Here is an 11850-nt window from a genome sequence, read left to right as displayed (position 1 = left end):
GGTCACTAAAGCTGTTACCTAGTCTGAAAATGAACCTTCCAGCTCAGCGAGCAAACCTATATCCAGAACCTCAACCTGAGCTACAAATCTTCTCAAAATTCGCTGATGTTATAAAGGCAGCAATTAATAATCTGGATCCTGGAGAAGAAATGGTTTTAGAAGATTAGGGGAGGTCACATTGGTTGTGGAGGCTGTGAACTGATGGGTTCGGTCTGAGCTGGTAGTGAAGGACAAACAAAGAAAATGCAAGAAACTGCAAGTTTCCTGACTGCTGTGAAAAGTGCTGAAATACATTTATTAGAAATATAATGATTTAAGTATTAACTTACTACAGTGTTAAATTTATTAGTAATTCTATGCAACGTGATTACCTTTCTTGGTGGGTCTGAACTACAGTAACATTCTTCAGGTGGAGTAGTGCTGGAGACAGGGGTAGTCGTGGTTGGAAGTGTTGTTGTTTCAAATGGTTCACAGCACACTCTAATCTGATAGTCCAAACATGGAAGGTCATCACCAGCTGGTTTAGTGCAGCTTAATCCACTGTTTAAATCACATGTCACTGTATCATTGGTTATACTGATCGGAGGTCCTGGAGACGTGACGGTTTCACACTGAATATTTGTTATCCGGTTTGTATCAGATTTACACACAGTATCTCGAATTGGATCCAATGGTTCTTTATCGTCCTTTTGCTCATCATTTGGAGTGTTGTTATTAATCCACCCAGACCACACTCCATTGCAAGGAACCACTGCAAAATCGAGCAACAGTCACCAATTAATATTGATATAAAATACTCATAATTGGCAACAGAATGGTCAGTAGTATCATCCAGAAAGCTATGAAATAATTGGATCAGCTGGAGAACCTAAAATACTTATGACTATTTCCTTTAATTACTAAGTTAACACCATGGTATGTTAGTGTATAATGAACTCTAATCCAAATGTCAATCCAACAGCACTGTCCTAAAGCTTCTCCTGCTGGTGTTTTAATAGTTTCCTGTCTTTCCTCCTGTCCTTGCTTTTGTACAAATCTTCGGCCATGACCTTCCAAGTGGATTGGTCCAAGTCAATTGGCAAAATGCTGAATGGTTTGCCACTGTCTTGGAGGCTTTGAAATGAGATTTGATCACATCATCTTCTGAAGTGAGAGGGAGACTCTTGAACCAAAGCTGAGAAGAAGTTTTCAGTGACCAGGAGATTAAGTGAAATTACAATCTGGTTTGATATTAGATGCTGGTGTTTAACATAAGAAAACATGACTCATAAATTGTTGATCTGGTAGTAGACCTACCTGTAGTAGTTATCACTGTTGCTGTAGTTGTTTCTTCTGAAAATAAATGCCGTCGCATTTAATACATGCAACTTGAAATGAGACAGTTTAGAAAGAGAGAGACTTCACAGCTGGGAATACACATTTTAATAAAACAGTAATAAAATAAAATTAAACAGATGGGCTTGAAAAACATTGCTATTGTTGTCTGATCAATGTTCTGCCATGATAAAGCTTGTATATTCCACGTGTAAAATGAAAATGCTCTCCATCAAAAGACAGTCATTGTGAAAGTTCAAAGTTGAGACACCAGGCCAAATATTCTGAAACATGGCAATCACAGGCAGATTCACTCACTCCTATTTTCTCTGTTACTGCTAACCTCTGCAATTTTAGCTGGGAATACTGATAGTGCCTCCTTCAGAGTTGCAGCATGGAGCTGGAAATAACAGTTACTTCATAGTGTTGGACGACCAGGAGAATTAAATCCACCCACTCTATAGCAACAGATTTCTGATGAAGACATATTAGGCTCGAAACATTAATTCTTGGATTGTTTTCACTCGAGCATGGTAGGGTGTGCGGACAACCTGACAGAAATATATAAAATTATGAGAGGCAGGTGGATGATAAGATGGAAAATTGCTAATGTGACACCCCTGTTTAAAAAGGGAGTAAGGCAAAAGATGGAAGACTACAGACTGATTAGCCTAACCTTAGTCATGGATAAATTCTTGAAATCCATTGTGAAAGATGAGATTTCTGAACACTTGGAAGTGTATGGTAAAATAGGGCAAAATCAGCATGGTTTCATCAAGGGGAGGTCATTCCTGACAAATCTGCTAGAATCCTTTGAGGAACTAATGAGCAGGTAGGAACAAGGAGAGCCAATGGATGTTATCTACCTGAACCCCAAGAAGGCCTTTGATAAAGTGTTTTCTGAATAAGATAAGGGCTCATGGTGCCAGAGGTGAGGTGCTAGCATGGATAGAAGCTTGGCTGTCTGACAGAAAGCAGAGAGTGAAGATAAAAGGGTCATTATCATAATGGCAATCGGTGACAAGTGGTGTTCCGCAAGGCTCAGTGTTGGGATCACAACTTTTCACTTTATACATTAATGATTTAAATGAAGGAATTGAGGGCATTCTGACTAAGTTTGCAGATGATACATAGATAGGTAGAGATAGCATTGAGGAGGCATGGAGGCTGCAGAAGGAGATGGACAGATTAGGAAAGTGGGCAAAGAAGTGGCAGATGGAGTACAACATGGGAAAGTGTGAGGTCATGCACCTTCATAGGAAGAATAGAGGCATGGACTATTTTCTAAATGGAAGGAAATTCATAGGTCTGAAGTGGAAAGACACTTGGGAGTTCTAGCCCAAGATTGTCGCAAGATAAACTTGCAGCTTCAGTCAGTAGTTAGGGATGCAAATGCAATGATGGCATTTATTTTGAGAGGATCTGAATATAAAAGCAGGATTGTACTTCTAAGGCGCGATAAGGCCCTGGTCAGACCACATTTGAAGTATTGTGCACAGATCTGGGTCCCATATCTCAGGAAGGATGTACTGACCCTGGAACGTGTTCAGAGAAAGTTCACAAGAATGATCTCAGGAATGAAAAGCTTAACATATGAGGAATGTTTGAAGACTCTGGGTTTGTATTTGATGGAGTTTAGAAGAATGAGGGGGGAATCCAATGGAAACATACAGAATATTGAATGGCCTGGACAGAGTGGATATTGGGAAGATGTTAAAATTGTCAGGAGAGTCTGGGACCTGAGAGCATAGCTTTAGAGTAAAGGGAAGACCTTTTAGAATCGAGATAAGGAGAAACTTCCTCAGCCAGAGAATGCTGAATCTATGAAATTCATTGCCACATAAGGCTGTAGAGGCCCAGTCATTGAGTATATTCACGACTGAGACAGATACGTTCTTGAATAGGAAGGGGATCAAGGGTTATGGGGAGAAAGCAGGAGAATGGGGTTGAGAAACTTATCAGTCTTCGGGTCTCTTATAGTCTGAGAGTCTTTTCCCCAGGTTGGATATATCAAATACTAGGAGTTTAGGTTTCAGGTGAGAGGAGGTAAGTTTCAAGGAGATGTACAAGGAATTTTTTTTTATTTAGAGGATGCTAGGTTCCTGGAACACGCTGGAAGAAAGTGAGGACTGCAGATGCTGGAGATCAGAGCTGAAAAATGTGTTGCTGGAAAAGCGCAGCAGGTCAGGCAGCATCCAAGGAGCAGGAGAATCGACGTTTCGGGCACAAGCCTTTCTTCAGGAACATGCTGCCAGGAAAGGTGGTAGAGGCCGATACAATAGCAGTGTTTAAGAGGCAGTTAGACACACACATGAACAGGAAGGGAATACAGGGATATGGACCATGTACAAGCAGATGGTGGCAGATGGGCCTGTTTCTATACGTTTTTCCTGTTAATCTCTAAATAGATGCTGCCAGATGGTTCAGCATTTTGTGTTTGTTTCAGATTTCCAGCATCTGCAGTGTACTTTATTTAAGCACAGAGCAGGCTTTTTGAGAAAGGTTATGGCTCATAGAACTAAAATGAACAGTTGTAAGATGGACGCAAAACAGTTGTCACTGGGACATTTAAATGCTCTTCATTCAGAAAATATCAAAAATTCAGAGGCTTCTCAGGAGAACAGCTACATCGGTATTTCAGTTTACACACTGGACTCTCCAAAAGAGAAAGGCCCAGGCTGGGCTGAGTAGCTTCTCTCCATCAACAGCTCTACCCCAACCATGATGTGGAGGTGCCAGTGTTGGACTGGGGTGGACAAGGTCAGAAGGAGCAGTGCTCCAAAAGCTTGTAATTTCAAATAAACCTGTTGGACTCTCACCTGGTGTCATGTGACCTCTGATCGTGTGTACCCTAACTAGACACCAATATCCAAAACCAAGCTGAAAAAACCAGGCCAACGATTTCAGGTGAAAAAGACTAAGCAATCAGACCAACCCATATGGCTTCCAATTCCTTCAAAGAAAATATCCCAATGACCTTTCAATGCTGCCTTGTTTAAAAAAGTTTTCAGGAGTCCAAATGAACCATTGTCCACAATGCTGAACTCTCAAAAATGTGAGTAGATGAAGTAACTTCTTAACAATGGGGTGGCACGGTGGTTAGCACTGCTGCCTCACAGCGCCAGAGACCCGGGTTCAATTCCCGCCTCAGCTGTCTGTGTGGAGTTTGCCCATTTTCCCCGTGTCTGTGTGAGTTTCCTCCGGGTGCTCTGGTTTCCTCCCACAGTCCAAAAATGTGCAGGTTAAGTGAATTGGCCACGCTAAATTGTCCATAGTGTTAGGTTAAGGGGTAAATGTAGGGGAATGGGTCTGGGTGGGTTGCTCTTCGGAGGGTCGGTGTGGACGTGTTGGGCCGAAGGGCCTGTAAGTAATCTAATCTAATCAAACCAGTGTGAATAGACTTACTGGAAGAAGATAATAGTTACCTGTTGTAGCGGTTTCAGCAATAACTGTTGTAATTGTTGTTTCCTTTGGTATAGTTGTCACTTCTGAAAAAGAATGAAAGTAGTCAAAATTATTGATCTCCCATTTGAAATCATGCAGCATTGAGAATTTCCCCAGCGGTTTTTGTATTGAAATTAGAGCATCAGGAATACAGGGAAGTACACTTTACCAAAGCAATAAAAATGAATATGTTTTTCCCTTTATTCATTAAAATACATATTTTATGCAAGGAATATCTAAGCTTAAATTAATTGTGAATTTGAAGAACAGCTACAAGCTTCTTGAATAATGTAGAAAAGGGAAAAATGTTAATAATTCAAAATGTTGAGAATTATGATTCGACTAGATGTGATGTTTCTTTGGTGGGAATTTGAAAACAAAAATCAGCATAACATTCAAATGCACATTTCATTCAAATGTTGGGACAATCAGTAAATCTTTGGAAATCAATAGTGCCTGAAAGAGCCAGACCTTTACAAACATACACACAACATTTCCTCTCATGCTTACACTCTCAAGAGCTTCATTCAACCCTCTGCAAGATCCACATTCAATATCTATGGGAGTGTTATCATGTCCCTCTACTCCCTGGGAACTGGAAGAACAAGAAAATTTTTGTCACTGGTCTTACGATTGTGAATCAAAAGATGCTGTCACTTACCTGATGTGGAATGGGTCGTGGACATGGTTGTAGTTGGTTTCACTATTGTGGTGACTCCTTTGGGAGAACAACAGCAATCAAATACATTACACTGCAACTTAAAAATTGACCTATTCTTCACAACTTTTGCATCAGACTTTTTTTGTGTGTTTTTTTTCAACTCATAATGCTAGAAGAGTCAACTGTGGATGGCAATGTCTTCAAATATCAAACATTTGAACTCATAGACAATAATGAACTAATGGATTGTCATTGTTGCTAACCTGAATTGGCAGAAAGTGTATGAGTGTGAAAAGAAATGCTGTCTTCTATTCATAAAGGATCTCACTCACCCGTTGTCGTGGATTCAGCAGTAACTGCTGTGGTGGTTGTTTCTTTTGGTGAAGTTGTCACTTCTGAAGAAGAAGGAATCAAAATTATTGATATCGATTTTGAATTCTGCAGTTTTGAGAATAATCACCACATAGTATTTTATTAAAACTACAGCATCAGGGAAGAGGAAAGCATTATTATTGCTGCAGTAAAATTAAAAGTTGAACTCACTCATTTCATTTTACATTCAAGAAAATGGAAGAAGATGGCAAAGTGTGCCAAATTTATTTGTGTTTGATGGAAATAATTTCACCAAATGGTCAAAAGCAGAGAAGCAAAAATACTATTACTACATTATGTCAACACACAGGCAATGAAAATGACATGAAACAAATTTGAAGCTACATGCATATCGCATCATTCAAAACGTCACAACTGACATTTCACTTTGACACTAGGGCATTGTTTCTCAAAAATTGCAGGAAATGAGTACAATCCAAGACACATGGAAGTATACACAAATATGGACATAACATTTCCTTTCATGCTTAAACTCTGATTAGGCTTTATTCAAGTAACTCTCAACCTGCTCACTCTGGAAGGAATGGTGTAAGTATCTACAAGGAACTAAATAATCACCTTTTGCTATTTGGGCATTGTTGAAATAAAATTAGTTTTGTCATTCATCGTGTTGCTGTATATTAGAAGAAGCCATTACTGACCTGGTGTGGAGCCAGTTGTAGTTTCCTTCACTCTGGTAGTAACTTCTAATGAAAAGAGGAAGAATTGTGAAAATCAACGCAATACAATCTAAACACTTAATTACTCGTGTGGATTTCCATTATTTGACTCTCATGACTAATTATTTCTGAAGTTTCAAATATTCCTATTCAAAGGAAAGGATCTCCAAGACTGAACAAATGAACTGATATTGTTTGAAAAGCAATTTTGAGAATAATTTATTGATCACATTTAACCAATTCATCCTACAAGGACTGAGCTAAATAACAGAGGAACCTCGATTAACCAAAGGATACAGGTGGGCAGTATTTCATTCCATTAATCAAATTCTGTATAATCGAATGCTGGATGACATAGTTTAGCTGAGCATCGTGAACTTGCGATCTTGCCGGATAATCCGATATTTGGATAATTGAATGCCGGATAATCGAGGTTCCTCTGTACTAATGTGAAGTAATAGACTTCACGTCTGTCTGGGATCTACAGCAACACAATGACTGTGGTATCCTGATACAGTTTAGTAGAGACAGCCCTCACTCACCCAGTGTGGAACTGGTTGTTGATCTTGTTGGAGTTGGTTTCACTGGTGTAGTGAACTCTTCTAAAGCAAAAAAAATCCAGTTAATTGCCTCATGACAAAATGTTAACACTTGAATATCTTCAATGTTTCAAATTTTTCTATCCAAAGGCAAGGTCTGCAAGAATGAGCTAATAGAGTTTTCATTGCTGGAGACCAGAAGTTGTGGAAAGTGAAGTGGTGTGAACAAACTCTGAGGTTTATTCAGAGTTTGTAGTTGTACAACTCACCCGTTGTAGTTGTTTCAGTAATAACTGTTGTGGTTGTTTCTTTTGGTGTAACAGTAACTTCTAAAGAAGGGAAAGAAAGAATGAAAGTTATGTTTTCCATTTTCAAATCCTGCAGCACTGAAAAGGTCATCCACAGGGTGTTTTATAAAACTGAAACATCAGGAATCCAGGGAAGTATACATTACAAAACCAATAAAGATAGATATGGTTCTCTTATATTCATATGGAAGGGGATGACAAGTAATGTCTCAGCTTAAATTACTTGTGAATTTGAAAAATGGTTACAAGTTTCTTGAAAATTTAGAAAAGGCAAAATTATCAATAAGCCAACATGTCAAGGGAATTGTGCTGTTGACAAGATGTGATGTTTCTTCTATGGGAATTTAAAAATTAATCATGAACATCAAATGCACATTTTACATTTCATTCAAATGTTGGGCATTCTTTCAAAACAATCATAAATTTTGGGAAGTAAACAGTGTCTAAAAGAGGCAAAGGCATTCACAAATATAGAGACAACCTTTCTCCTCATGTTCACACTCTGACTGAGCTTCATTCAACCCTCTGCAATGTTGAGCGGTTAAATATCTAAGGGGGAGTGATATCATGTCCCTCTGTTCTGGGAACTGGGAAACAAGATGATTCTTGTCACTGATTTTAGAATTGTATTTTGAAAGAAGCCATCACTGACCTGATGTGGATTGGGTTGTGGATGTGGTTGTAGTTGGTTTTGATGTTGCTGTGAGTCCTTTGCGAGAACAAGAGCAAACATCAAACACATTGTACTGCAGCTTCAAAATCTAGCTATTGTTCACAAAACTTTGCATCTGAATATTTTTCTTCTTTTTCCAATACATGACGCTGCGAATGTTAACTGTATATTGCAATGTCTTCAATGTTTCAAGGAAAAATCAAACATATTGCAAAGCGGCTTAAAGATCTACACAGCACTGATGCATTTTGTCATTACAGTGTTTACTGTGGTTCTCAAAATATGTGTTCAAATGTCTTCAATTTTTTTGAATCTTTCTACTCAAAGCCAGCATCTACGAGAATGAGGAAATAGATTGTTATTGCTGGAATCTGCACTGGGAGAAAGTGCACTGGTGTGAACAGACTCACTGGAATTTTTTTCATAGAGGGCATCACTCACCAATTGTGATGGTTTCAGCAATAACTGTTGCTTTGATTGTTCCTTTTGGTGAAGTTGTCAGTTCAGAAGAAAGTAATGAACGTTATTGACAACTATTTCACACTTGCAATTCCAGAATTTTACAAGACAAGGATCTTATTCAATCTAGAGTGTTCAGAATGAAGCATGTCTTCTTTTATTGCAGCTTTTTAAATGTTGCCATCTCCAATTTGGAAATTTTACCCCGTTCTAAGATTGTCCATTTCACATTGAAGGTAAGTACAACTTTACAATTGCCACCATGTGCAAAATGATTACCCACTGTGATTTAAATCAGCTGCTCAGATTAATGTTCCAAAACTAAATTCAAAATTGCAGCTGCTTTTGTTGGTGCTGTCACATGCTGGCTGACAATGTATTCCTCAATATGCAGGACAAATGCTTGTGTCCTTTGTGTCTCTCATATTGTATGTATTTCATGTTGCATTTGTATACTCCAACTCCCCAATTAATAATAGCTTTTTTCCCACACTAAGGTTCGCTGATATTTTGATTCTTTTTATCTTTGTCAGAGAGATGTTGAAATAAAGAATAATAGCTTCAGATGTTATGAAGGATTTATCATATTGACACAATAGAACCATGCACAAGGCAAAATGGAGGGGGTGGCAGTACTAGCAACCTGAGTTTGGGAAAAGTGCACAGGTGTGAACAGACCAACTGGTGTTTATTCATACAGGATCTCACTCACTCAGTGCAATGGTTTCAGCAATAACTATTGGGGTGGTCGCTTGCTTTGGCGCAGTTGTCACTTTTGAAAAAGTAGAAAAGCAATCAAAATTATTCATTTCCAATTTCAAAACATGCAACTTTGGGAATATTACCAAAGTGAATATTATTAAAACCACAGCTTGAGGAATCAAGGAGGTATTATAACTGCTGCAGTAAAAGAAAAAACATTGAACTTATTCATGTTACTTTGCATCAAAAATATGCAACAGGACGTCACAGAGAATATGTGCAAAAACTGTTCATTTTTTCAGGAAATAATTTCAGGCAACTGGTCAAAAGCAAAAATGCAAAAATTGCAACGAATACAACGTGTCAAACCAGACATCCTTTGACATGATTTGATAATGATCTAACAGGAATTTCAAAATTTACACTCCATCACCATCAACCAAGAGTGAACAATTTACATTTCCTCCAAACAAGAGAATATTGCTTCTAAGGTGTTCAGGGGGCAAATACATTCTCAGAGAGATGGAGGCTTAATGGAACTGCATTTGTCCTTATGACCATGATTCCTCATGACTCTGATGAAGTTTTATTCAAGAAGTTATCTTCTCAAAATGTTCATTTTGGAAACAATGGACTAAATATCTACAACTAATTAAATAATCAGATTTCCACTATTTGGGGGCTGTACCAACAAAATGGCTTTTGTCAGTCACTGATCTTGCTTCTGTACATTGCTGACCTGGTGTGGAACTAATTGTAGCTTCCTTCACTGATGTGGTGACCTCTAATGAGAAGAGGGAGAATTCAATAAATTCCTATAACATAACCTAAAACATTTACCTATTTTGTGGATTTCAAACATTCCACTCTCAAGGTAACTTACCTCTGAAGTGTTACATTTATCCTCACAGAAGTAAGGCAAAGAAGCTATGAAGTTATGAATAAACTGCCAATATTTGTAAAGTATCTATGCATGTAATGCATCTGAAAAGTAATGCATCAATCAGCTTTCGACCAATTCATTCAATGGGTTAAATAATTATGACCGTGAAGTAATAGAATTCAAAGTATCTGGGAGCAACTGCAACATAATGTGTCACATGTCCTGGTACAGTTCAGTAGAAATAAAGTGATTGATTTCTAATTTTAAATCCTCCATCATCGGAAATATCACCAAAGTGAATTTTACGAAAACTACAGCATATTTAATCAACGAAGCAATGCAATCGGTGCAATAAAATTAAAAACGAGAACTTGCACATCTTAGATTGTGTCAAAACAGTTTGCAAAAGAATGGCAAAGAGAACATGTGGAAAACTTTTCATTTCTCAGGAAATAATTTCAGACAACTGATCCAAAGCAGAAACGTCATGAAAACAAAGAACACAACCTGTCAAGAGAGAAATCCTTTGACAAGTTCAGGTAATGATGGAGGGGTCCATAACCATAGCCACCACATTTGTCCTCATGTACATGAGACCTCATGACTCTGATTGAGCTTTATAAAAGTAATTATTTTCTCAACTCACTCATGTTTTTAAGGTTGGATGCATTATATATGAGGAATTAAGTATCACCTTAGCTTTACCTGGATTTTATGGCAACAAAATGGGTTTTGATTTTGATGCTGTACACTGAACAAAGCCATTACTGACCTGGTGTGGAGCCAGCTGTAGTTTCCTTCACTGTTGTCGTGAGCTCTAATGAAAAATTGGAGGAATCGTGAAATTTGCTACAATACAACCTAAAGACTTATTCATTTTTGTGAATTTCTATCGTTTCACTCACCCGGTTTGATACTGGTTGTGGATCCTGTTGGTGTTGGCTTCACTGTTGGAGTGAGTTTTTCTGAAGTTGAAAAACAATCCAATTAATGCCGCATAACATATAAATCTTCTTATTGTCAGAAAGTTTCAAGTCGGATCATTTCTCTGGTATTTCTAGAGAAGGTGATATTGTTGTGTGAAGAGAATTACTGGTGTATACTGGAAGAAGACAATAGTTACCTGATGTAGTGGTTGCAGCAATAACTGTTGTGCCCGTTGTTTCCTTTGGTGTCGCAGTCACCTCTGAAAAAGAGAAGGGAAACAATCAAAATGACTGATTTCTGGTTTCAAATGCTGCAGCACTGAGAATTTCAATAAGAGTTTGTTTTAATGGATCTGGAGAAAAGGTGAAGTACATTTTACCAAAGCAATTAAAATGATTGTTCCATTTTTGAAAGAGCATATTGAAGTGAATAGCAAAGTAAGGGTTTAATTACATTAGTAAAGAAGAAGAAAACATTTCATGACAAACACAACAACAGGAAACGTAAAAGCAACCCAACATGGCAACAGAATCATTCTTTCACAAGAACAAACATTGCATCTTTAAGATTCTGACAATTAGCATCTTGTAATGTACATTGTTCATTTGCTTTAAATGTGTGGACATGGTTTTAAAACTGATCAACAAATTTTGGGAAGTGTGCAGTGTCTTACGTAAGCAGAGACATTTACAAAGATGAAACATAACAATTCTCCTCGTGCTTGCATTCTGTTCAAGCGTAATTCAACTCTCTGCAAGGTCTGGGAAAACTATCAACGGACTGTAGTATCATGTCACTCTGAGCTCTAGGAACTGGGAAACGATGATTAATGTTCATGATTCTACAACTGGTTATCAAAAGAAGCCATCACTGACCTGATGTGGATTG

General features: G+C 38.0%; 1 protein-coding gene across 1 annotated transcript; it reads right to left on the bottom strand.

Annotated features, from left to right (window-relative positions):
• Positions 1–371: 371 nt before the first annotated feature.
• LOC122546613 (mucin-2-like) lies at positions 372–11844 on the bottom strand (the record flags this gene model as incomplete). The annotated part of the gene is made up of 13 exons (XM_043685290.1): positions 11838–11844; positions 11159–11221; positions 10941–11000; positions 10808–10852; positions 7971–8027; positions 7280–7339; positions 7014–7073; positions 6454–6498; positions 5752–5814; positions 5420–5476; positions 4740–4802; positions 1297–1332; positions 372–751 (listed from the first exon to the last, which is right to left on the bottom strand). Coding segments are annotated over exons 10-13 (504 nt in total), but the record flags the coding sequence as incomplete, so codon positions are not given.
• Between the last annotated feature and the right edge of the window lie 6 nt (positions 11845–11850).

The sequence above is a fragment of the Chiloscyllium plagiosum genome, unplaced genomic scaffold (assembly GCF_004010195.1).
Source record: "Chiloscyllium plagiosum isolate BGI_BamShark_2017 unplaced genomic scaffold, ASM401019v2 scaf_69520, whole genome shotgun sequence".
Classification (NCBI taxonomy): domain Eukaryota; kingdom Metazoa; phylum Chordata; class Chondrichthyes; order Orectolobiformes; family Hemiscylliidae; genus Chiloscyllium; species Chiloscyllium plagiosum.
Note: the sequence above shows the minus strand (reverse complement) of the source record. Positions and strands in the feature narration are given on the sequence as shown.